The sequence below is a fragment of the Cetorhinus maximus genome, chromosome 2, assembly GCF_964194155.1.
Source record: "Cetorhinus maximus chromosome 2, sCetMax3.hap1.1, whole genome shotgun sequence".
In the NCBI taxonomy this organism is placed as follows: domain Eukaryota; kingdom Metazoa; phylum Chordata; class Chondrichthyes; order Lamniformes; family Cetorhinidae; genus Cetorhinus; species Cetorhinus maximus.
This window is the reverse complement of record NC_135880.1, coordinates 176,376,548-176,403,060: the sequence shown is the minus strand read 5'-3', so window position 1 is coordinate 176,403,060 and position 26,513 is coordinate 176,376,548. Positions and strand designations below refer to the sequence as shown.

The following is a 26,513-nucleotide window of genomic DNA, read 5'->3' as shown; positions in this document are numbered from 1 at the left end:
TCCATAGAATAGTACAGAACAAAAGGAGGCCATTCAGCCTTCAAGTTCACGTGAGAGGTTGTTACTTCAACTCAAAACAGGTGCATAAGGGAGATGTTCAAGCCATACAGAAAATAGACATGAGGCTGATTCCAAGCGTCAAGAGTCTGAGTTCTGAGGAAATAGTGACAAAACTTGGGCCTTTTAACCGCCTTCTTAATCTTCAGGACCATCTCCTGCCCTGGTGTAGATGTGCTTCGTGATCAATAGATGGGAAATGGAAAATATCACCCCCAACTGTTAACCCTTGCATTAACCAAAACTAGTTATTAATTAAGACCGCCATGCAATTATTGAATGTAATACTTTTCTATTTCTGTAGATGAAGGAGCGAGCAGTGCAGACACTGGGTTATTTGCCTGTTGGAGATGGTGATTTTCCTCATCAAAAGAAACTCCTGCAAGGATTGATGAACTCAGTTGAGGTAAACATTGTACCGAACATAGATCGAAAAGCAATATTCAGCACTCAAAACTGTACCATGGCAATACGATTGTGATTTTGTGTTTTTAACCATCGTCAAGATACAAGTGGCAGTATCAAGACCAGCATGTGTTGTCCAACCCTAGTGGCTCTTGGGATGGTGGTGGTGAGCCTTCTCTTGAAGCACTGCTGTCCATATGGTGAAGGTTCTCTCTCATTGCTGTTAGGTAGGGAGTAGAGATTAAAAATAAATTCTTAGGATATGGGCGTCAAAATCAAGACCAGCATTTATTGCTTATTCCTAGGTGCCTTGAGAAGGAGATAGTAAGGAAGGATGTGGTGACCTTGAACTGATGCAGCCCTTGTGGTTAAGGTAGCCCTGTAGCATACTAGGTTTTGACCCGGTGACGATAAAGGAATGGTAGTATGTGCCGAAGTCGGAATTGTATGTGACTCGGAGGTAGTGATGTTCTCATAGGTCTGTTGTTCTTGTCCTTTTCGGTGGCGGAGGTTGTGTGCTTGTTTGGTGCTCTCAAAGAAGACGCCTTGGTGAGCTGCTGCTGAGCATCCTGTATGTTGTCACCTTCATTTTAAAAGCAAAATATTTTGAATGTTGATATGTTAAAATGTCATGATATGCATTATAATTGCAAGAAGTGCTGATCAAAAAGGAGGCACATGTCAAGAGCACAGAAAATTCAATTACGTTCCCTGTAGCACAATTTGATTTCATAGTGGTAAAGTTTAATCCATTTTGCCAATGGGGGAAAATTAGGTTCTTTCTGATTCTTCCTTCAGATCTCCAGTCTAATCTTTCAGTATATCTGCTCGAAGCTCAATGAGATCACAACCCTATTGCTAACAAGACCAGAACATAACCACCACTCCTAAAAGAATCAGTAAAGGAAAAAAACACAGTATAAATTACGAGAGTACTTGTGTGCTTATTCTTGTATGTGGTTTAATTTTAAGCCAGACATTGGACTATTCTGTCCATATTCTTCTTGACACATTTCATACCAAGAGTGAGTTAGCAAGCCAACAATAAGAGAAAAATATGGCTTCAGCAGCTAGTTCATCATCTCACGTAACTATTCTCTCACTTTGAATCAATGTACACCTGCCTGCCAGATGCCCAGGCACAGTCTGCATCATGTTAGCCTCAGCTCAGTGGAAGCATTCTTGCTTCTTTGTCAGAAGATCATAGGTTTACGCAACAACAACTTCAGACACTTGACCACAGCATCTAGACTGACACTCCAGTGCAGCATGAAGGAATGCTACACTGTTGGAGGTGCTGTCTTTCAGATGAAGCATTAAGTAAGATTATATCAAGAAACAGCTGAACGCAGTGCATACTGCAAAGGCAATGGGACCTGACAACGTTCTGGCAATAGTACAGAAGACCTGTGCTCCAGAACTAGCTGTGCACCTCCTCAAGCTGTTCCAGTACAGCTACAACACTGGTATCTACCTGGCAATTTGGAAAATTGTCCTGTCCACAAAAGCAGGATAAATCTAACCTGACTAATACTGCCCCATCAGTATACTGTCGATCTTCAGCAAAGTGATGGAAAGTGTCGTTGACAGCACTATCAAGTGGCACTTACTCAGCAATAATCTCTTCACGGACACTTAGTTTGGATTCTGCCAGGGTCACAGAGACCCTGACCTCATCCAAACATGGACAAAAGAGCTGAACTCAAGACGTGAGGTGAGAGTGCCTGCCCTTGACACCAAGACAGCATTTGACCCGAGTGTGGCATCAAGGAGCCCTGGCAAAACTAGAGTCAGTGGGAATGGGGGGAAAACTCTCCACTGGTTGGAGACATACCTAGCCCAAAGGAAGATAGTTGTGATTGTTGGTAGTCAATCATCTCAGTCCCGGGACATCGCTGCAGGAGTTCCTCAGGATAGCGTCCTAGGCCCAACCATCTTCAATTGCTTCATCATTGACCTTCCCTCCATCATAAGGTCAGAAGTGGGGATGTTCACTGATTATTGCACAATGCTCAGCACCATTCGTGGCACCTCAGATACTGAAGTAGTCTGTGTCCATAGGCAGCAAGACCTGGACAACATTCAGGCCGGGGCTGATAAGTGGCAAGTAACATTCATGCCACACGAGTGCCATGCAATGACCATCTCCAACAAGAGTGAACCTAACCATCTCCCCTTGACATTCAATGGCATTACCATTACTGAATACCCCGCCATCAACTACCTGGGGATTACCATTGACCATAAACTGAACTGAACCAGCCATATAAATACAGCGGCTACAAGAGCAGATCAGAGGTTGGGAATTCTGCAAAGACTAATCCACCTCCTGTAAAGCCTGTCCACCATCAACAAGGCACAAGACAGTAGTGTAATGGAATGCTGACCACTTGCCCGACTGAATGCAGCTCCAACAACACTCAAAATGCTCAACACCATCCAGGACAAAGCAGCCCACTTAATTGGCACCACATCCACCACCTTCAAAATTCACTCTCTGCACCACCAACACACAGTGGCAGCAGTGTGTACCATTTACAAGATGCGCTGCAGGAACTCACCAAGGCACCTTTAACAGCACCTTCCAAACCTGTAAATTTTATCACCTAGAACAGGGGTGGGGAACCTTATTCTTATCATGGTCCATTCACTATACAGACAAAACCAGCCGCAGGCCACACATGCAAAAATCAACTTAATTTAGTGTTTTTAGAGAGAATGCAGAAACGTTCAGCTGACCCGCTGTTTTAATGCAATGGCTGAATTTGAATACTATATTGTTAAATATTATTATAGTAATCTAGCTAACATTTTTATCCACAGCAAATCCATAACAATCATGATAAATGCTGTTTTGGAGGTGCTATTGTCATAAGTCGATATTTTTAGAAATCTTGCTGCGAGCTGGATGAAATTGAGCAACGGGCCTGAATTGGCCCATGGGCCATAGATTCCCACCTCTGACCTAGAAGGACATGGGTAGCAAATGCATGGGAACAGTACCACCTGCAAGTTCCCCTCCAAGTCACGCACCATCCTGACTTGGAAATATATCGCCATTCCTTCACTGTCGCTGGGTTCAAATCCTGGAACTCCCTCCCTAACAACACTGTGGGTGTTCCTACAACACAAGGACAGCAGTGGTTCAAGAAGGCAGCTCACCACCACCACTTCAAGGGCAATTAGGGATGGGCAATAAATGCTGGCCTAGCCAGCGACACACACATCTCATGAATGAATAAAGAAAAATTGTGGCCCCATCTCAGGTGGCTATTAAAGATCCCATAGCCACTATTTCAAAGCCAAGCAGAGGAGTTCTGCCACAGTGGCCTGGCCAGTATTTCCCTCAACTAAAACAAATTATCTGGCCAATATCACATCACTGATTGTGGGAGCTTGCTCAGTCTGCTACGCTTCCTACACAAGAGTGACGACACATCAAAAAATTATCTTTTTGAAAAAGGCATAATAAAGGTTCAAATCTGTCTGTCTTGGTCTCTCAGTTCTTGCTGAAAATTGCTCTTTGCGCTGCCGAAAGGAACACTGTAGGTGAGCTCAAACTTGCCTTTAGTGCTTACCTACTCTACATCTGGGTTTGTGACCGGTGTGGAGGATGCCATCTGTCACAATTGTATGGGGAAGTTGTTCCCTGTTGACCAGTTAACTTTTCCCATTAGGGAGGTTCAAAAAAATAATAATGCTGGCAGTCTCAAACTTCATGGGTTTCCAATTACCCTTGGAAATCAAAATCACAAGTAATGGATCTAAATTTATTTCTTTTCCCCAGTCAAAACAAATAGAGCTTCAGTTCACAGTTGGAGAAGCAATCACCAGTGCTGCAATAGGGACGAGTTCGCTGGCAGCTCGCGACCTGTGGATGGTTTCTGAGGAGGAATACACCCCTCCGGTTGGTAAGTTGTAGATGGTATGTGTGTTTTAACCTGTTAACACAAGCAAGCTCAAAATGTAATCTCTTTGCAACGAATTCCTGTCATTTTGAGGGAGCAATAATGAACCTTACTGGTGATGATGGAGGTCTCACACAAGATGATTTTGTAAGAGAGGGATTTGAAACGAGCTGCTTTGTATAATTTGAAGTGTGCTGTAGATTTTGATCAGCTTGCCCAGGAGAAATACAAACACTATATCTGATTTAAGCGTAGGATTGGGTGGGTGTGCATTTATATGAAATCTTTGTCAGTGAACAGTGATGAGTACAATTCACGACTAATTCTGTAGGAATGCCCAATTTGGAAAGGACTGAGTGGTTAACATTTTGTAGTTAATTGCCGAAAGCTTTACAGATGCCACTGGCCAGCACAATACCCACATTCAACTGGCATTATTTTATTTCAAGTTGTGAAGCAATTTGATCGGCAGTGAGATTTGTCACTTTGCACTGTACTTCATTGTTCACAACACAGCATACAGAAACATTTTATTCTGTTTCCAGTTTGAAACATATTTTTCAAAAACAAATTGCTTTCGCTATTCTGAGGCCATCATGAGGCTAAATGGAGAAGTTATGAACATACAAAATAGGAACAAAAGTAGGCCATTCAGCCCCTCTAGCCTGCTCCGCCATCCAATAAGATCGTGGCTGATCTGTTTGTGTTTCAAGTTCCACATTCCCATCTACCCCGGATAACCTTTGATTCCCTTGCCTATTAAGAATCTATCCACCCCTGCCTTAAAAATATTCAGTGACCCCGCTTCCACTGCCTTCTGAAGGCACACAACCCCCTGAGAGAAAACATTTCTCTTCATCTCTGTCCTAACAGGATGACCCCGAATTTTAGAACAGTGCCCCCTAGTTCTGGATTCACCCACAAGAGGAAACATCTTTTCCACGTCCACCTTGTCAAGACCATTCAGGATCTTGTATACTTCAATCAAGTCCCCCCCGCCACACCCCCACTCTCCTGAACTCCAGTTCAAGCCCAGCCTGTCCAACCTATCCTCATAAAACAACCTGCTCAGTCCAGGTGTCAATCTAGTAAACCTGCTGTGAACTGCCTCCAAAGCATTTACATCCTTCCTTAAATAAGGAGACCAAAACTGCACACAGTCTTTGAGATGTGGTCTCACGAGTGCCTTGTATAACTGAAGCATAACACCCTTTTATGTTCAATTCCACTCGTAATAAAGGGTAGCATTCCATTAGCCTTGGTTGCATGTTGTACCTGCATACTAACTTTTTGTGGCCCAAGTACGAGAATGCCTAGATCCCTCTGCACTCTGAATTCTGGTGTCATTCTCTGTTTAAGTAATACTCTGCTTTTTTATTCTTCCTGCCAAAGTGAACAACTTCACATTTCCCACATTATGCTCCATCTGCCAGATTTTTGCCCACTCATTTATTTATATCTGTCTGCAAACTCCTTATGTTTTCTTCACAACATACCTTCCTACCAATCTATGTGTTGTCTGCAAATTTAGCTACCATGCCTTCACTCCCCTTATCACAGTCATTGATGTCAATTGTAAAAAGTTGAGGCCCCAGCACAGACCCCTGCGGGGCCCCACTAGTCACATCCTGCTAATCAGATGAAGACCCACTTATGCATACCCTCTGTTTTCTGTCAGCCAGCCAACCCTCTACCCAGGCTAATACGTTACCCCCTACACCATGAGCTTTTATTCTCCACAGTAACCTTTGATGTGGCACCTTAGCAGATGCCATTTGGAAATCCAAGTTCAATACATCTACAGGCTCCCCTTTATCCACAGCACAAGTTACTCTTTCAAAGAATTCTAATACATTGGTTAAACATGATTTCTCTTTCACAAAACCATGCTTACTCTTCCCAATTACCTTGTGTTTTTCCAAGTGCCCCAGCTATAACCGCTTTAATGATCAACTTAACACCTTCCCCATGACAGACGTTAAGCTAACTGGCCTATAGTTTCCTGTTTTCTGCCTCCCTCCCTTCTTGAATAGTGGGGGGTTATATTTGCTACTTTCCAGTCTGGTGGAACCTGTACAAAATCTAGGGAATTTTAGAAAATTAACACCAACGCATCTACTACCTCATTAGCCACCTCTTTTAAGACCCGAGGATGAAGTCCATCAGGACCCGGAGACATATTGGCCCACAGCTCCATCAGTTTGCACAGTACCACTTCCATAGTGATTGTAATTTCATAAAATTCCCCTCTCCCTCCACCTTCCTGATTTACAACAATTATTGGAATTTTTTTTATATCCTCTATAGTGTGGACAGAAGCAAAGTATTTGTTCATTTCATCCGCCATTTCCTTATTATCTATTATTAACTCCTCATTCTCACTCTCTAAAGAACCAACACTCACTTTACCCACTCTTTTCCTGTTTAAATACCTGTAGAAACTCTTGCTATCTGTTTTTACATTCTTAGCTAGCTTCCTCTCATACTTTAATTAATTTCTCCTGATGAACCTTTTAGTCATTCTCTGCTGTTCTTTACACTCTGAACAATCATCTGACCTGCCACTCATCTTTGCGCAATTATATGCTTTTGCCTTAAATTTGATGCTTTCCCTAACGTCTTTAGTTAACCACGGATGGTGGGTCCTCCCATCAGAATTTTTCTTTATAGTAGGAATATACTTATTCTGAGTATTCTGCAAAATCCCCTTAAGTGTCTGCCACTACTTTTCTATTGATCTGTTCCCTTGCCTAGTATTCCAGTTAACTTCAGCTAGCTCAGCTTTCATGCCAACATAGTTGCCTTTATTTAATCATTTTGTGGTCACTACCTTTACCCTGAGGCCATTAATTAATCATGTCACATTACACAATACCAAGTCTATTATAACCTGCTCTCTGGTTGGTTACAGAACGTGCTGCTCTAAGAAACTGTCTCAAAAGCATTCTATGAACTCCTCATCCAGGCTACGACTGCCAATCTGATTTTTCCAGCTTATACATAGATTAAAGTCGCCCATGATTATTGCTGTTTCTTTATCACAAGCACTCAATATTTCTCCTTGTATACTTTGTTCCACATTGTGGTAACTGTTAGGGGGCCTGTAGACCACTCCCACTAGTGACTTCTTTCCCTACCATTCCTCATCTCCACCCAAACCAATTCTACATCCTGATCTCCTGAACCAGGGTAACCTCTAACTATTGCACAAATGCTATTCTTGATTAATAGTGCTACCCCTCCAACTTCACCCAGCTTCCTATTCTTTTTGAAGGTCATATACCCCTCAATATAATCCTTGCCAAGTGGTGAGACTGTTGGAAGAGGCGAAACTGCCAGTTGTTTTACTTGAAGAGCTGTCTGCTAACTCTTGTATTCTGCTGTGAGGTTAATGTTAACCTTTTCTCCCAGTTGATCTCTTTGTCCAATTCAACCAATCAGTGTAGATAACAAACGCTTATTCTATAAGTACTAGTGGGAACATAATGTCTGCGGGAGGAATGAAGGTGGTCAGCTGTGGGTGGGCCAATGGGGTAACAGAGCATAGTTGGAGCACTCAGAACAGGCCTGTACAAGAGTGGAGACCAGGTAGCAGAGATGAGTTGATTTTTTTTTCTTTCTTCTCTCTCCCCCTCCCCTCCCCCCCGCATTAATCCTATTGCAATGTCACATTTGGCATTGACTCATAAGCAATGTTTTAATTGGTGCAATATCACACTGCCACAAGATTTCTAATATTGATAGGTACACAAGCTAAATTCTGAAGCAAGAAAGCACACTTGGATATTCAATGCACCAGTTGCTGGTTGGTCTTAGAACCAGTACTGCTGAATCTTTGGACCATGGTTGTTATGCAGAAAGCGTATTTGTGATGGCATAGACTGAAATGGTACTTAGAAAATGGCAGTGGGCAATGCGAGGTGGAACTTAAGTGTGTTTAGTTTGGTGTCGTAATAAAAATGAGAGCTTGTTACTGCGTTTTGCAATCACTGGCAACATTTGGCTGTATGTTAGTCACAGCTCAGTTGTGCATGTTTCCTGAAATAATAATAATAATAATAATAATGCAAGTGAGGCCTGCTTCAGCTGTATTTGTTACAGCTCTCGAATTTTGACCATCCATTAACATTTTGGGTGGAAACTATCCTTACTCTCCTGAGTATCACAGAATCACAAATTGTTACAGCACAGAGGGAAACCATTCAGCCGTTCCCCAACCTTCTCCCCTTAAAGACGGATGTATTTGTTTAGTTTGGATATGTCGCAATGGCTCACCTGCAAAATTCAATGCCCTTTTTGTTTTTTAATTCTCAGCTTTTAAAGTAAATGATGTTGTTCCATGGGTTCTGGATGAAATCCTAAAGAAATACATCATTAGTTCTAATCCCCATGTCCGCCAGGCTTCCTGCATCTGGCTTTTGTCGCTGGTGAAAAAACTGAGCCAGCATAAGGAGATCAAGGTAAGGACATTTCAGTTGTTTTGCAGTGATATTTTTAAAAGTTACCATAATTGCCGAATACTCGTAGAGCTTCATTATTGATTAAATGTTGTGACATTTCAGTTTATTTTTTAACACAATGGTGGGATGCGGGCAGTCCTCAGAATTAAGATTAAGAAGATAGAAATGGTCAGAATTTACTTTTTAAAAGATAAGTTTTTCCAGAGTGTATTCATTAAAAGATGTTTAACCAACCTCACTAAGTAGATATCCTATTTCCAGATGACAAAACTGGAAGGTTATCATTGATATTAATTTTTAAAATAGTAAAGAATTTCAAAGTGGTTCATTTTATTTAAGAATTCAGTTTGTAGCAGTGCTGCAGTTTATTTCAGATGATGGATTTTTCCTAAACCTAGAACAATTGATGGGTTGTACGTGTGTAATAATATTTTCTTTACAGTCCCACCTAAAGGAAATTCAGAGTGCGTTCATTTCGATTTTATCCGAGAATGATGGTAAGTTTACTGTATGTTTAATCTTAACTGTACTGCAATCCTCTCACTGGTCAAAAAATGTTGCATTTAGGGATGGGCAAAAGCATCAGTTATAAAAGTTGAGCTACTTTTCACTTTGGCACATGATGATTTAGCATGAGTTATATTGAAGACATTCAATCTTCAAATGTCTGTTACTCATTAACTTTCTTTGCAGCAGCATGCAGGTTTTTATTGAATCAGTCCAATTTGCCTGCATCTGCAAATCGTAAATGTACAGTAAAGTTCTAAAATTTAGTAATACAGGATATTGAAAACCATTTACTTATGGGTAAAATTGGGTGAAATGTTTGAAGTAAGAAATAATTGTTAAGCTTTTTTGTAATTAAATTAATTTTATTCACAAATGATTGCAACACTGAGTACATCACTGATGAGGATAAAAAAGGTAACCTTTGAATGCTGTGCAGTTGCCGGCAGGATTTTGAGTGTATTTTCAGCACCAGAATGTATTTAGTCAGTGTACCAGGCATTACACAAAAAAATGGCAACTGTTAGGCAAGCAGATGGTTAATGCCAAGCTGCCCAAATCCCAGAGGGAAACTTGAAGCAGCTGCCACAATTATTTGCAATTTGCACTTATTTCGAGATGCGTGCCTTAAATTCAGTAATAATAAGACCATCAAGTCTTAGAGGGTTTTTACAAAACTAAATCAAACCTTTATTAAATAAAAAAAATGATTTTAAGCACCTACATAGGTTTACAAATTACTATGATAACTCCTAGCTCCTCTAGTTAACCTAACTCCCAGTTCCACCTCTGTAAGGCAACAGTAAGGCACATAGATTTTAAAATACCCAGGCAAAGTAACACGATACCCTGGATAGTCAAATTCAAAGTGAGTTTTTCTCAGCTTCGGTTCCTTATAGTCAGCGGCTTGAGACTTAGATGCTGGAGGCTTTTCACACTTGTTAGATCTTAAAATGCCTTCCCTTGCCCACAGCCTTCTCTCCCTTATACATATTTTCCCCTTTGAATGCAAATTCCAATTGTTTTGCTATGTCTTTGGACTTTACCTCTCTAATAATAAAAATCTATCATAATACCAATTTTATCAGCAACATTAGGGAAAAATAAATACACTGTTTCTTAACTTCTCCAAGCTAAGTGAAGCATTTTGAATTCAAGCTAATCTGGTTTATTTATAAATGCAAATGTTCTCTTTACACCTTACATTCTAAAACTTCAACCATGTTTACCCACTTAACATTTCAAACCTAGCTTATCTTCTGATACATCAAAACCTTCAGACTAGCTGCCTTTAATTCAATTAAGACGCACGCACACACACACACACACACACACACACACAGACCCATAGACACAGACCCCACTATTACTCTACAGTAAATTCCAATAACATTATGAAAATTATTATACCTTCCTGACACACCTAAACAATATCATTCAGTGAAGAAAGCTGGTAGCTCAGATATTAGCACTAGGGAAGCTACTGCACTCTGTATTGGAATCCTTTGAGTAAACTAATTATTTAATAAATAGTTGTGTAGGTTGATGCTTTGTTTTGATTTATTTGTTTGCTTAACATTATAGAACTTAGCCAAGATGTGGCATCTAAAGGTCTTGGATTGGTGTATGAACTAGGCAGTGAACAGGATCAACAGGAGCTAGTTTCAATTCTTGTGGAAACACTAATGACAGGGAAACGGTAAGAATGTATCCTATCAGGAATTTTAAGAAGCTATATAATCTGGTAACTACACTTGATACCAAAGATTTAAACAAGGAAATGTTCTTTTTCATAGCCATCAGAATCTGCATTGATTTAAATGGTTCAATTATTGAATTAACCGTATTAATTAGTTTTATCAAAGCAACATGTTTTGTCTAATGCTATTTTTTTCTTTCACAGTAACCCACCCCTCCCTCCCCCCAGGGAGGAGAGCATGTTGCAGTGTACAAAGATTTGTTTCTTTGATTATTAGAAGAGGGGGGAGGTGGTGGCTTAGTGGTAATATCACTGGACTAGTAATCCAGAAGCTCAGGCTGATGCTTTGGGAGACACAGGTTCAAATCCCACCGTGGCAGCTGGTGGAATTTAAATCTGGAATATAAAGCTAGTCTCAGTAATGGTCACCATGAAACTATCATTGATTGTCATAAAAACCCATCTGATTCACCATTGGCCTTTAGGGAGGGAAATCTGCTGCCCTTACCCAGTCTGGCCTACATGTGACTCCAGACCCACAGCGATGTGCTTGACTCTTAACTGCCCCTCTGAGATGGCCAAGCGAGACACTCAGTCAAGGGGCAATTAGGTTATGCGCAACAAATGCTGGCCTTGCTAGCGACGCCCACATCCCATGAACAAATGAATTTTAAAAATTACCAGTTATCAGAGGAAGTTCCGAATGAAAGTGTAAAATATTAATAGATCACAGACCACACAACAGTTCATGAATTAGGCATTTTGTTTCAGAATATGTTTCACATGATAATCGCTGCTTTTCAACACTTGTTTTCTGAAGCTAGTTTATTTCAGATAATTATTTTGGAATATGTAACCTCAATTTGGAATATATAGAGGTCATTGGTCAGTGCTGTTGGCCTGGTTCATTTACTGAAAAGCTATAATTTCTCTTACAGGATTAAACAGGATCTGTCAGAAGACACTGAACTGTTTCAAGGAAATGCAATGGGGAAAACCCCTGATGGGTGAGAAAGACCAGGAATTATGATTCCCAAATGTTCTATATTTATGACAACATTGAATGGAATGAGCATTCATGAAATTCTGCATGTTGTTCTTTTGCATTAGGACAGCGAAGTATTTATGAAGCAAGTTTAAATATGTCATTCGTAAAATGTATCTCACAGAATTTACAGCACAGAAATAGGTCATTCAGCCCAATTGGTCTATGCCTGTGGTTATGCTCCGGACGAGCCTTTTCCCACAGCATAGAAGGAGGCCTTTTGACCCACTGAGCCCATGCCGGCTCTTACCCTGTCAGAATTTCCTTCTATTCCTTTCCCCCTCAGGTAGTTATCTAGCTTCCCCTTAACTGCATCCAAGATATTGGCTTCAGCTACTCCATATGGTGGCAAGTTCATAGCAATATAAGAAATAGGTGCAGGAGTAGGCCATTCAATAATATCATGGCTGATCTGATTGTGACCTTAACTTCACTTTCCTGCTTGCTCCACCATAAAACTTAACTCCCTTGCCGATCAAAAATCTGTCTAATTCAGCCTTGAATATATTCAATTACTCAGCCTTCACTACTCTCTGGGAAAGAGAATTCCAAAGTCTAACCAGATTAACTCAGTCTAGTCAGCCTAACTCAGACCCTCTGAGAGAAAAAAAACCCTCCTCATCTCCATCTTACATGGGGAAGTCCCTTATTTTTAAACTGCGGCCTGTTCTAGTTCTAGACTCCCCCTCAAGGGGAGACATCTGCCCGACATCCAACCTGTCAAGTCCCTTCAGAATCTTATATGTTTCAATAAGATCACTTCTCATTCTTCTAAACTCCAAAGAGTAGGCCTAACCTACTGAACCTTTCCTCATAAGACAACCACTCTTTGGGTAAAGAGCTTTCTCCTGATTTTCCTATTACATTTGTTGGTGACCATCTTGTATTTATGGCTCCTGGTTTAGTCACCTCCACTAATGGAAACAACATCATATAAATCTTAATTATTTCCAAAGCCATTAAATAACTGTCCTGCAATGCATTCAACATCTATCAATTTTAGTATTTCTTTTCCAAAGCCATTTGTTAAATTTCCTGGTAAGGATCCTGAAATGCCTGATTAAATTGTCCCAGTTTCAAAACATCTTGATCCACTCTCCCCAGTTTAGAATGATTAAAAAAGATTTGCTCTCTTGATTTCCATATATTTTGAGATCCTAACTTTAGCTAAACTATTTCTAGAGGTATTTTCCCACAGGAGTGTATTAACTAAAGAAGGCTAGTGAGCAAGGAAAACAGGAGTGTAATGTGTGAACAGGAAAAATGCCTCCTAGTTTCAAACATTTTGTCCTTGAAAGATTTGAAGAATAAACTAAAATACAAGCAAAACAATGATGGGCATCCATAGTGGGACTGCCAAGGATTGAAAATTGGAAAGATTAACATTTTGGATGGAAACTGTCCGAACTTAAGAAGACAAGTGTGCTACATTAACAAGACCCACTTAAATAGAAGTCGTGATTCAAAAGTAAGGATTACTAGTACAAGCATCTTCTGGGTCTAATAAACTTGAAGTATAAAAATTAAAGAAGTTATAAATGCTCGATGATTTACAAGGCTAATCTTAGCCAAGCTGTCAAGAGAGGAATAAAGCAACCCTTGAAAATATCACAGAACATGAAAGGGATAAGTAGATAGGAAGAGAAAAGAGCCAGCTAAGCTCAATACAGCTTTGTGAGCTGTGAAGGGAAAATATAAAGCTGGAAAAAGTTACAAAGATATTGTGAAACAAGGCCATGGATTTTTTCAAATGTTGAGGGGCAGAGAGCTTATGCAGGTCACAAGTAGGCTATGGGAAAAAAGGCTTGGAGCAGCATTTTCTGCTTTTGTTTGAGATATCCAGTTCTTTTTTAAAGCTCAATTGTTTTTCCTATATTTCTGGGAGGAACCAAACTCTCTCTCTCTCCCATCACCAATTCTGTATCATGATAAATAATTTTTTTTAATTCATTCATGGGATGTGGGCTTCGCTGGCTGGGCCAGCATTTATTGCCCATCCCTAATTGCCCTTGAGAAGGTGGTGGTGAGCTGCCTCCTTGAACCGCTGCAGCCCATGTGGTGTGGGTACATCCACAGTGCTGTTAGGAAGGAAGTTCCAGGATTTTTCTTTTAAACTCTTTTGCTAAAGCTAGTGAATGCAATTGCTTATAGGTATATCACTTCACAATACCAACTGACTTTTGTTTTAAACTTTCATCAGACAGGGACTGTCGACTTACAAGGAACTTTGCAGTCTTGCCAGTGACCTTAATCAACCTGATCTTGTTTACAAGTTTATGAACTTGGCCAATCACCATGCCATGTGGAACTCTCGAAAGGTAAATGACATTTCAGGGACTGTTCGCAACATGCGTAAGCGGGAATTAATGGAAGTCCCAGCAAAAGGAGTAAGGATCCATCAATCAAGCCTGATCCTATGGATCGCTGGTGTTTTCTGTTAGCGGCAAGAGCATGCGATGGTGATGCTGTTATGAAATAACTGCTCCTTGTCCTTGCAGGGTGCTGCTTTTGGCTTTAACATCATAGCAACGAAGGCTGAAGAGCAGCTGGCTCCTTACTTAGCTCAACTTATCCCACGACTTTATCGATATCGGTTTGATCCGAATTCTGGAATCCGGCTGGCAATGACCAGTATTTGGAATGCTCTTGTCACAGATAAAAGTGCTGTAAGTGTGCTGTCACAGATAAAAATGCTACAGGTGTGCTGTTTCACTCAGGTCCAAATGTTGGTTTTTATTTGAGCTTGAGCTACTTAGATAACATCATTCAGGGTCTTGTCATCTCCACGCCAGTTAGTTTTTCTGACTGCTTGTTGTTACTGTATGTGGCAACTTAAGCCAGAGTGTACACACACACACACAAGGGGAAAGTTAATTTTATTTCAAGGAACTTGCAGCGCAATTGGGAACTAGCACTGGGAAAGCAATGGTGCTTTCATGAAGAAAACTTCAGAGGGATGATATCCCTTTCAGGATTGGCACTCCAATGATTCATCCTGCTGTTAACCTGTGTAAAGTACACACCATCTGTGCAGGATTACCCCTGCTTTAACTTTTCTAAAGAGATATTTAAGAAACACTTAATAGTGTGTAATTGCCCTGCCAACCCCACACAATCCCGTTGATAACAGTTTTTGCCTATTCTATATTTTTGTCCCCTCAGTGTAGGAGATAAAATGTAAGAAATTTAAAATTTAAGTGATGGGGGAGCTGATTGACATCTTCAGTGGATGCAACACTATATGAATCACATGGATCTTTTTTTCTGAAATGCGTGGTTCTCAAATTAATCCATGTACCAGATTCTCCTTTTACATAGGATGTGCTATAAGCTGTATCTGGACTGCAAATCTGTTTCAAAGTTCATCCACTTGAGACAAACTTAGGAACAGTTACTTAATTATTTATTTCTTTTAACAGGTAGATACGTACTTAAAGGAGATTCTTCAAGATCTAGTAATCAATTTAACCAGCAATCTTTGGCGGGTTCGTGAATCCAGGTACTGTTCCATAAGTGTGGCATGGCCCTATGCAACTGAATCACAGTAACACGAGACTTGATTTGTGTTACAGATGTCCTCAGCATTCCTAAGTTAGGGAGGGGAAAATTGGGTTAGTTTCCTGCCCTTGATTACAGTCTGGCAACCTGTCCTGAAAAGCTAGGCTAACATATGAAGGACTGCCACTTGGGTGACCACTAAACTGAATTCTGGCAAGGAATTGATGCTTTCAATAGAGCGGGGGACAGAAAGAATTTTTTGTTTTATTCGTTCGTGGGATGTGGGTGCCACTGGCTAGACCAGCATTTATTGCCCATCCCTAATTGCCCTTGATAAGGTGGTGGCAAGTTGCCGTCTTGAAGCACTGCAGTCTATGTGGTGTAGGAATATCCACGGTGCTGTTAGGAAGGGAGTTCCTGAATTTTGACCCAGTGACAGTGAAGGAACGGCGATATATTTCCAAGTCAGGATGGTGTGTGCCTTGGAGGGGAACTTGTAGATAGTGATGTTCCCATGCATCTGCTGTCCTTGTCCTTCTAGGTGACAGAGGTCGCGGGTTTGGAAGGTGTTGTCAAAGGTGCCTTGGTGCAATGCATCTTGTAGATGGTACATACTGCTGCCCCTGTGTATCGGTGGTGGAGGGAGTGAATGTTGAAAGTGGTGGATGGGTTGCCAATCAAGTGGGCTGTTTTGTTCTGAATGGTGTGAGCTTCTTGAGTGTTGTTGGAGCTGCACCCATCCACGCAAGTGGAGAGTATTCCATCACAGCCCTGACTTGTGCCTTGTAGATAGTGGACAGGCTTTGGGGAGTCAGGAGGTGAGTTACTCGCCACAGGATTCCTTGTCTCTGGCCTGCTCTTGTAGCCACAGAATTTATATGCCTAGTCCAGTTCAGTTTCTGGTCATTGGTAACCTGCAGGATGTTGATAGTGGGTGATTCAGCGATGGTTAGGCCATTAAATGTCATGGAGAGATGGTTGGATCCTCTCTTGTTGGAGATGGCCATTGCCTGGCACTTCTGTGGCGTGAATGTTACTTGCCACATGTCAGCCCAAACTTGGATATTATCCAGCTCTTGCTGCATGTGGGCACAGACTGCTTCTGTATCTGAGGAGTCATGAATGGTGCTGAACATTGTGCAATCATCAGTGAACATCTCCACTTCTGACCTTATGATGGAGGGAAGGTCATTGATGAAACAGCTGAAGGTGGTTGGGTCTAAGACACTACTGTGAGGATCTCCTGCAGCGATGTCCCGAGACTGAGATGATTCACCAACAACCACAACTATCTTCCTTTGTGCTAGGTATGAATCCAACCAGTGGAGAGTACTCACCTCCCAACACACACACACCACTACCTCCGCCCCTCCCCCTCCCGATTACCATTGGCTTCAGTTATGCTAGGGCCCCTTGATATCACACTAAGTCACATGCTGCATTGATGGCAAAGGCAGTCACTCTCAGCTCACAGGATGACAGGATAAAGGTGATGGGGTGGGAATGGAAAATAATTGTTGAGCAATATCCAATATTTGGTTACGTTGTTTTGTGGTAATGAGATTAAAGTCTAAATGCAAAAAAATCACCCAACATTAAGAGAGCAAATGGAACGAATGAATTAATGCACAGTTGTAATTTTCTGATATAACTGCCTATCTTTTTAAGAAGGAATGTTGCCTACTTTAAGCGGCAGTAAAGTACTAATTCTCATTGATCCGAATTATTTGTGTTTCTGTACGCCAGGCAGTCAATTTTCACATTGTTCAGTTGTTGTTGGCAGCAGGCAGTGTGTTTTTTTTATTGAGGTGGGGTGGGGAATAATTAGGACTGTGTACCTTTGCGTGATTGGCGATTTGAAAAGGTTATAGCCTTGAAGATGACATTTGTGGAGGAGGATAGAGAGCACACTAAATGAGGGAGATAAATTTCTATGGATCTGAGTAGCAGAGAACTGAATTATTTAAATAATGTTAGGTTAAACCAGCATTTTTAGGATGGCATTATGCTTATCATACAGGTTGGCTGTAAACCATCAGCAGAACACATTTCTAGTAAAGGTCTTGGATAGAAAAGTAAAATGTGTGTTAATCTCTTGTTTGAATTGTGTCTGACTTTGAATTTAATTGTCAAGCCCTGTTAAAGGCAAATATTGCCCTCTGGAATTCCATTTCCAGTGTTTGGAGAAGGGTCTTATTTCGTGCTTTACCTTTGTCTCCTTGTTATTTTCGTTTTGATGCAGCAATGAGGGACCAGGGTTGTGGGAAGGGAACCTGGGGAAAAAATTGTCATTTTCAACTATCAGTGGCAGCAGTGCAGCAAATGTAGGAGATTTGATCACTCTTTTTTCTTTAAAGAAAACTAATGTAATACAAAGAAAATAAAGACATGCACCTCTCACAAGTTTTTAACGTCCTAAAACCCCTGACGGCCAATTATGTACTTTTTGAAGTTGTAACGTAGGAAACGCCAGTTTGTGCACAAGATCCACTCAGCAGCAATGTGATGGTGACCAGATAATCTGTTTTAGTAATGTTCATGAAGAGATAAATATTGGCCAAGACACGCACCTGAAATCCCCTGATCTTCAAATACCACTGGGGGGGCCTTTTTCATCCACCTGAGAGAGCAGATGGGGCTTCGGTTTAACATCTCATCCAAAACACAGCATCTCCAACACTGCAGCACTGGGGGTGTGAGCCTGGATTTTGTGCTCCAGTCCCTGGAACGTGGCTTGAATACGCAACCTTTGGGAGGGACTGTTACCATAAGCCACCACAGAAAGGCTGACAAAAGGTTTGACCATGCCCTAGGATATTTATTTCAGTGTAACTCTTCCATTTTGTGATGTACCTTGAATACTAAATGCAAATGAGATTCCATCATTCTGTAGAATATTTTTTGGTCTTGCAACAGCAATATAATGTTTGTATGAACAATATGAATTAAAAATTTAATTTTTAATTTTCCACACATTTTTCAATTTTGTATGAGAACGGAACCATGCATAATATCAGCCATTTGTTTTGATCAGATTTGTTGGATTTGTTCCTGTCTCCTGCCAATAATTAATGGCTTTTCAGTGAACTTGTCCTTTTAACATTCTGGAAATATAGGCTGTAGACCCATAATAATTTTCCTACTACTGAGAATTAATCCACTTACTTTCATAAAAGTGCCTTCTGTGTCCTAAAAGACAGAGAATGTTTGTTTTTCCGACTGTATTCATTCACATAACTTATTATTTTACAGCTGTTTAGCAATTAGTGATCTACTGCAGGGAAGACAAGTGGATGATATAATTGACCGACTTACAGAAATATGGGAGACTCTCTTCAGAGTGCGTGATGATATAAAGGTACAGCATTTATCTTCAGACATTCTTCCAAGATGGGTTTTTGCACAGATGATGCTGCCATGTAGCCAACTTTATTGTTTCAGTGTCTCATCCAGTGTTCCCTCAAGCTGTTTGAATGAGCAGCCACACAGCAATTGGCAATGTGCCACACAGGGAAAATACAGGCTATGCATAAGAGCATTCCCACTGAGATGTACATGTCAATCTAAAAGGGACCATGCAGTGCAACTGGCCAGCCCCACCTGTAGCAAATGGAAATTAGAGGGGATGTTGATCCCATTAGTTGGATGAAGGCAGGATTGTTTTGGGCTGCGCTACCGCCGAAGAATAACCTTCTAACATTGAATGCGTTGGCTTGCAAACAGAAAATGGAAATCACCTAAGGCTGTGGAAGGTGAACATCCCAAGCAACCATATGCCAGCATGTGTCACCTTCTCTAGGGAAAAAAATTGATTAGGGCAATACTGCTCTCTCCACCCACCCACCCCTTTGTACAATGAGGAAGAGATTTAATGTTTACTTTTTGGGATAAATTGAAAATTAAGAGCATAAGATTAAGTTGTTGAGAATGCGAATACCTTGACTCTTCAACTGAGCAATTTTATTTGTTTAACAGGAGTCTGTTCGTAAGGCTGCAGACTCTGCACTTAAAACCTTGAGTAAGGTAAGGATGTTGCTTGCATATTGAATATATACCGATAGAGTTTCATTTTTATCATGTTACCAGTGGTGTCTTTACAGCTTCAGGTCTTTACAGCAATCTATTAGTTCAAGTAATTGAGTTTTCAGCCATCCAGACTTAAACAAGTGAGAGGGCATGTAACTGGCTGAGCCACCGCATTAAACTGTCACTTTGACCTTAAGTTGGTTTTTTTACTGCCTCACCTACATTTTAAATTCCTGTTGAGTATCTTATTAATGGTTTTAAGCACAAAGATCATTATTTAAGCATCAAAACAAACAAGATAAACTCTAATGTTTCTGCCAAACAAATTGGTAGTCAGACTCCCCCCCCCCCTCACCTCCCCGTAGCTCCACCAGCATTGTGAAGTGCGTCAGAGCGAGTTAGATTTTTGTACCCCTCTGATCTGATTTTACTTTCTTTATAATTCCCCCACTGCTCTCAGCCCCAGTCTTTCTTAACGTGTTTCACTCAGACGACACAGCAGGAGATGGCAGCTTGTTGAGTGGGGGAATCACAGCTGTAAGCTCAGATCCTAACGTGATATGACACAAAATATGTAGAGTTTAATTTTCATGAATACATCAGTCTTTCTATCTTGCTTGCAACTTAAATTAAGAAAAAATTCTGGAAGGTCCAACTCAATTAATAACAACAACTTGTATTTATATAGCACATTTAACATAGTTAAAAAGTCCCTATGTGTTTCACAGGAGCATTATAAAACAAAATTTAACACTGAGCCATGGTAAAAGTTTCTTCAAGTACATAAAAAGGAATAGAGTAGCTAAAGTGAGGGTTGGTCTCTTAGAGGATGAGATTGGGAATTAATAATGGAAACAAGGAAATGGCAGCAACTTTGAGCATGTATTTTGTATTTGTTCGCAACCATCCCAAGAATATTAGAAAAGCATGGGCAAAAGAGAGGGAGAAGCTTAAAACAATCGCAATCACTAGAGAAAATAGTACTAGGAAAACTAATGGGACTAAAGGCTGACAAGCCCCCTGGACCTGTTGGCCTGCATCCTGGGGTCTTAAAAGAAGTGGTTGCAGAGATAGTGATGCATTGGTTGTAATCTTCCAAAATTCCCTAGATTCTAGAAAGGCCCCAGGGGATTGCAAAAAGTCAAAAGTAACTCCTTTATTCAAGAAAGGAGGAAACTGTAGACCGGTTAGCCTAACATCTGTCATTGGGGAAAATGTTAGAATCCATTATTAAGGAGGTAGTAGCAGGACATTTAGAAAATCATAATATAATCAGGCAGAGTCAACGTTGTTTTGTGGAAAGGAAATCGTATTTGACAAATTTATTAGCGCTCCTTTAGGATGAAACAAGCAGGGTGGCTAAAGGGGATTCAGTAGATATAGTACAGTCTTTTCCAACATATGGCCTGGAGGCCAGATGAAGCCCCTGAAGCCAGTTTTCAAAATGCTGGTCAAACAGGTAAGTTTGAATGGAAGATTCTGCATGGAGCTGCTCCTTCAATCAGACTGTTTCTCTTCCGCGTTTTCTGCTGATAGGCTCGCAGCAAATGTGGCAGAGAAACAGTCTGTGATTGGAGGAGCAGCAAGCGCCAGCAGTGGTGAGTCTGGGGCCTGGGGAGCCGAAGGCCGGGATTGGGGCCCGGAAAGCCAAGGGCCAGGGAATGGAGCCCCGGGAGCCAAGGGGCAGAGGGCCAGGGATCCGAAGCACAGGGCCCAGGGACGCTGGGGAGTGGGGCCCAGCTGGGCTAGAGTAGAGCGTGAGGCAGCTGGAGCAGGGCTCCAACACGGCAGAGCGAAGCATGAGGCGGCGAAAGTGGGGCCCACCAACGTCTGAGTAAGTGAGTGACTGGAGACGGTGTGGGAGGGGGCCGAGAGGGTGTGAGAGTGGGGGCCGAGAGGGTGTGAGAGTGGGGGTCGAGAGGGTGCAGGAGGGGGCCGAGAGGGTGCAGGAGGGGGCCGAGAGGGTGTGGGAGATTGGGCCAAGAGGGTGTGGGAGAGGGGGCCGAGAGAATGAGAGACGGGCAGTGTGAGAGAGCCGGGAGAGAAGACAATGTAAGGGGCGCAGAGTGAGTTGGGGGTGGTGATTGCAAGGGGAATAGAGTGTGTGGGGTGGGGTGAGTGTGTGTGGCATGGGGGGGTGAACGCGTGTGGTGTGGGGGGGTGAACACGTGTGGTGTGGGGGGGGTGAACGCGTGTGGTGTGGGGGGGTGAACGCGTGTGGTGTGGGGGGGTGAACGCGTGTGGTGTGGGGGGGTGAACGCGTGTGGTGTGGGGGGGTGAACGCGTGTGGTGTTGGAGGGTGAGTGCGTGTGGCGTGGGGGGCTGAATGCGTGTGGCGTGGGGGGCTGAGCGCGTGTAGCAGAGGGAAGCTGAGCGCATGTGGCAGAGGGAAGCTGAGCGCGTGTGGCAGAGGGGCTGAGCGCGTGTGGCAGAGGGGCTGAGCGCGTGTGGCAGAGGGAAGCTGAGCGCGTATGGCAGAGGGAAGCTGAGCGCGTGTGGCATGGGGGGCTGAGCGCGTGTGGCAGAGGGAAGCTGAGCGCGTATGGCAGAGGGAAGCTGAGCGCGTGTGGCAGAGGGGCTGAGCGCGTGTGGCAGAGGGGCTGAGCGCGTGTGGCAGAGGGGCTGAGCGCGTGTGGCAGAGGGGCTGAGCGCGTGTGGCAGAGGGGCTGAGCGCGTGTGGCATGAGGGGCTGAGCGCGTGTGGCAGAGGGGCTGAGCGCGTGTGGCAGAGGGGCTGAGCGCGTGTGGCAGAGGGGCTGAGCGCGTGTGGCAGAGGGGCTGAGCGCGTGTGGCAGAGGGGCTGAGCGCGTGTGGCAGAGGGGCTGAGCGCGTGTGGCATGAGGGGCTGAGCGCGTGTGGCAGAGGGGCTGAGCGCGTGTGGCGTGGGGGGCTGAACGCGTGTGGTATTGGGGTGTGAGTGTGTTGGGGGGCACGAGAGTGTGGGGGAGGGGGTGAGTGTGTGTGTGGAGGGGTGTGGCGAATATATGTGAAGGGGGATGAGAGAATGTGTGTGGAGGGGTGAGATAGTGTGAGGTGGAGGGGGTGAGAAAGTGTGGGGAGTAGTGTTGAGAGAGAGTGTATATGTGTGAGGTGTGTGTGTGTGCAGGGCGGTTTGTGTCCATAAGTCTGGCTCACTCCCACTATAAGGGTTCTCAATGGCTCTCGTCCACCATCATGCCCTCACATCCACCCTCACAGTGGGTGAGAGTATGAGTGAGTGAGCACCCTGAGACTGGAAGTGAGTTGGGCACACACGCTGACCCTATTACATTCTAATACTCATGTTTATTTATTACTCATTGATTTTTTGCTCAGCAAGTTGTTTCTTTTCATACCTCAGTTTTTTTTAAATTCATGTTTAATGTTGTGCCAAACTTTATAGAGTCATAGATTAATAAATCTATGCCCCCTGATTATTGATCCCTCCACCAAGGGGAAAAGTTCCTTCCTGTCTACCCTATCTATGCCCCTCATAATTTTATACACCTCAATCATGTCCTCCTTCAATCTCCTCTGCTCCAGGGAAAATAACCCCAGTCTATCCAATCTCTCCTCATAACTAAAAATCTCCGGCCCAGGCAACATCCTGGTAAATCTCCTCTGCACTCTTTCTAGTGCAATCACATCCTTCCTATAATGCGGATTCCAGAACTGCATGCAATACTCAAGCTGTGGCCTAACCAGCATTTTATACAGTTCCGGCTTAACCTCTCTGCTCTTATATTCTGTGCCTTGGCTAATAAAGGCAAGTATCCCATATGCCACCTTAACCACCTTATCTACCTGTCCCGCTACCTTAAGGGACCGGTCGACATGCAGGTCAAGGTCCCTCTGGTCCTCGGTACTTCCCAAGGTCCTACCATCCATTGTGTATTCCTGTGCCTGGTTTGTCCTGTCCAAGTGGATCACCTCACATTTGTCTGGATTAAATTCCATTTGCCACTGATCAGCCCATCGGACCAGCTCATCTATATCCTCCTGTAATCTATCCTCCTCACTATTCACCATCCCACCAATTGGTTATCTTTCCAAAATTTGCTCATCAGCTACACGAGTGAGAGTTTTGAAATGAGGCCCCCCACCACCCCCACACCATGTGAAAAGGTTGGACAAGCCTGATGTAATATATTTGGATTTCCAAAAGTCATTTGATAAGGTGCCACATAAAAGGGTACTGCACACGATAAGAGCTCCTGGTGTTGTGATTTATCCCACTTGGCCTTCACCAATTTTCTAATGAACAGCACTGGGGTGAAGTGAAGTCATGAATGGATTTGTAGACAGGGACATCATGTGTTGATGATGGGGCGAGACAGTGACTCAGACTCCTGTGCATATTGACTAATGTGAAATACTTTTAAAATTTCAGTTATAAAGGAGTTGATATTAATATGCTGTCTTTGTCAAAGCAATTAAGTTTGTTTTCTTTTGTAGGTGTGTATACGTATGTGTGAGCCTGCCAATGGTGCTGCTGGTCAGCAAGTCATTGCTGTGCTGTTACCTTGCTTATTGGACAAAGGCATTATGAGCCCTGTAGCTGAAGTTCAATCTCTAAGGTACATACTTATATACCATGTGGAGAAGGACAAAGAAATCAGAAATCTTCAACAGCATACCTAAGTCTTGAATAAACTTAACAGATGAATCATGTGTTGAATGAACTATTTAAAATTATTAAATATTTGAAGTAGGGTATCATCATTTATGTAGTTTGCTTTAAAAAGTTTCATGTATCAGCACTATTTGTTCTTTTTAATTTACCCTTCTGACATTGTTAAGCTCAGGCTTGCGTGAGGACAGCAATTTTAAAATGAAATAGAAACAAAGATGTTAGAAATACTCGGCAAGTCAGGCAGCATCTGTGGAGAGAGAAACAGAGTGAACATTTCAGGTCGATGACCTTTCATCAGAACTGGGAAAAGTTAGAGATGTGATAAGTTTTAAGCAAGCGAAAGGTGAGGGGGACGGTGAGAAAAAGAACAAAAGGGAAGGTCTGTGATAGGGTGGAAGGCAGGAGATATAGATGGGATATTATAGGCTTTAACAACTTTTAAAGCCTCCTTAGATAGGTAAAATATCCTGGGGCACTGGGGGATAATCAATGTAACACCTATTCAAAAACATTGAGAAGACTACACCCAATTGGACCAATTAGTTGATAGAATCTCAGAATCTATGGCTTGGAATCAAATTGGTGGGCATTTCAAATATATAATAATTAAGACAGCCCATGTGAATTTGTCAAAGGGAAGTTGTTTGAAAAAGTATCGATTTTCAGAAGCCATTCAACAAAATGTCCTGGAGTCTTATTGGAAGATTAGGAATATGGTAAACAAGGAAATGTAACAGAATGAATGAAAAGTTGGTTGGACATGAAACAGAATTGGAGTCAATGTGTGTAATTTGTATTGGAAGAGAGTTGCAAGTGGGATGGGATGGTGATCAGGGTTTCAATCTTGTTCATGATATGTATATATGATTTGGACTTGGGCAAAGGGAGAATGCTCCCAAAATTTGGTGACGATACAAAAGCAGAAGGTTTGACAAAAGCAAAGGATTCGCAAAAAACATTGGCACAATGTAGACTGGTTGGCAGATATTGGGAGATATTGGAACTATTTCTACTGGAGCAGAAAAGGCTAAGAGGGGATTTAATCAAGTTTTTTTAATTATGAAAGTGTCTGTTAGGTTGCAAGGAAACATTATTGAATCTGATTAGGTAGTCAGTAGTGAGGGGTCATGATTGATCATTTATACTGAGCGAGAGAAAAAAACGATAGGAGAAATGTCTTTACCCAGAATAGTTGAGGCAGAGACCATTGTCTTTTTTAAAGGAAAAGGTGATTATTATTTCAATCAGAGGTAGATATTAAGGTAGAGAGAAGCACAGTGTTATCAATTTGAATCGTTCTAACAAAGAGCCAGCACAGCGACAATGGACCAAATAGCAGGTTATTGTACTGCAAACATTTGTGGCAGAATGATACATGGGGGAATCCAGATCTGGTCAACAAGTGATTGTAACGTAGCTAGGGAAATCGTGCATTGTATTGTGGCCCTCGCTGCAAGCAAATATATGTGTGAATAAGTTCCTCCTAACTTGGATAACCTACATTAAGTAACTTTCAAAAGTATTTCTATTTGAGATTTATGTACTCTGTCCAGCTGTGCTAAGAGCATTTACTTGGGACTTTAGTCCTTCTTTCTCAAGTACAAGAAAGGGAATATGCTTAATTAGCAAAATTTGTTTTCTATTCTTTCACGGGAAGTGGGCATCACTGGCAAGGCAAGCATTTTTATTGTTCATCCCCCTAATTGCCCTTGAGAAGGTGGTGGTGAGCTGCGTTCTTGAACCACTGCAGTCTGTGTGGTGTAGGTACACCCACAGTGCTGTTTGGGAGAGAGTTCCAAGATTTTGACCCAGTAATAGTGAAGGAACAGCACTATAGTTCCAAGTCAGGATGGTGTGTGGCTTGGAGGGGAATTTGCAGATGGTGGTGATGCTGCCCTTGTCCTTCTAGGTGGTAGGGGTCATGGGTTTGGAAGGTGCTATCGAAGGAACCTTAGTGAGTTGCTGCAAGCACCTTGTAACTGGTACCCACTTCTGCCACTTGCACCAGTGGCGGAGAAAATGGATGTTGGAGGTGGTGTCTGGGGTGCCAATCAAGCAGGCTACTTTGTCCTGGATGCTGTTGACTTCTTGAGTGATGGAGCTACACTCATCCAGGCAAGTGAGAAAATTCCATCTCACTCCTGACTTGTGCCTTACAGACAGTGGACAGGCTTTGATGAGTCAGAAGGTGAGTTTCTTACCGCAGAATTCCCAGCACCTGACCTGCTCTTAAAAACCATAGTATTTGTATGGCTGGTCCAGTTCAGTTTCTGGTTAATGGCACTCCCCAGGAATTT

General features: G+C 42.4%; 1 protein-coding gene across 1 annotated transcript in view; it reads left to right on the top strand.

The window, feature by feature from the left end:
• ecpas (Ecm29 proteasome adaptor and scaffold) overlaps positions 1-26,513 on the top strand; it is a 108,052-nt gene that overhangs the window by 58,237 nt on the left and 23,302 nt on the right. The window contains exons 23-34 of the mRNA XM_078571174.1: positions 362-463; positions 4,250-4,373; positions 8,685-8,830; positions 9,273-9,327; positions 10,922-11,036; positions 11,975-12,043; positions 14,282-14,399; positions 14,580-14,747; positions 15,501-15,580; positions 18,832-18,937; positions 19,555-19,602; positions 24,039-24,160. Coding sequence (XP_078427300.1) covers positions 362-463; positions 4,250-4,373; positions 8,685-8,830; positions 9,273-9,327; positions 10,922-11,036; positions 11,975-12,043; positions 14,282-14,399; positions 14,580-14,747; positions 15,501-15,580; positions 18,832-18,937; positions 19,555-19,602; positions 24,039-24,160 — 1,253 coding nt within the window. The remainder of the gene's footprint in view (positions 1-361; positions 464-4,249; positions 4,374-8,684; positions 8,831-9,272; positions 9,328-10,921; positions 11,037-11,974; positions 12,044-14,281; positions 14,400-14,579; positions 14,748-15,500; positions 15,581-18,831; positions 18,938-19,554; positions 19,603-24,038; positions 24,161-26,513) is intronic.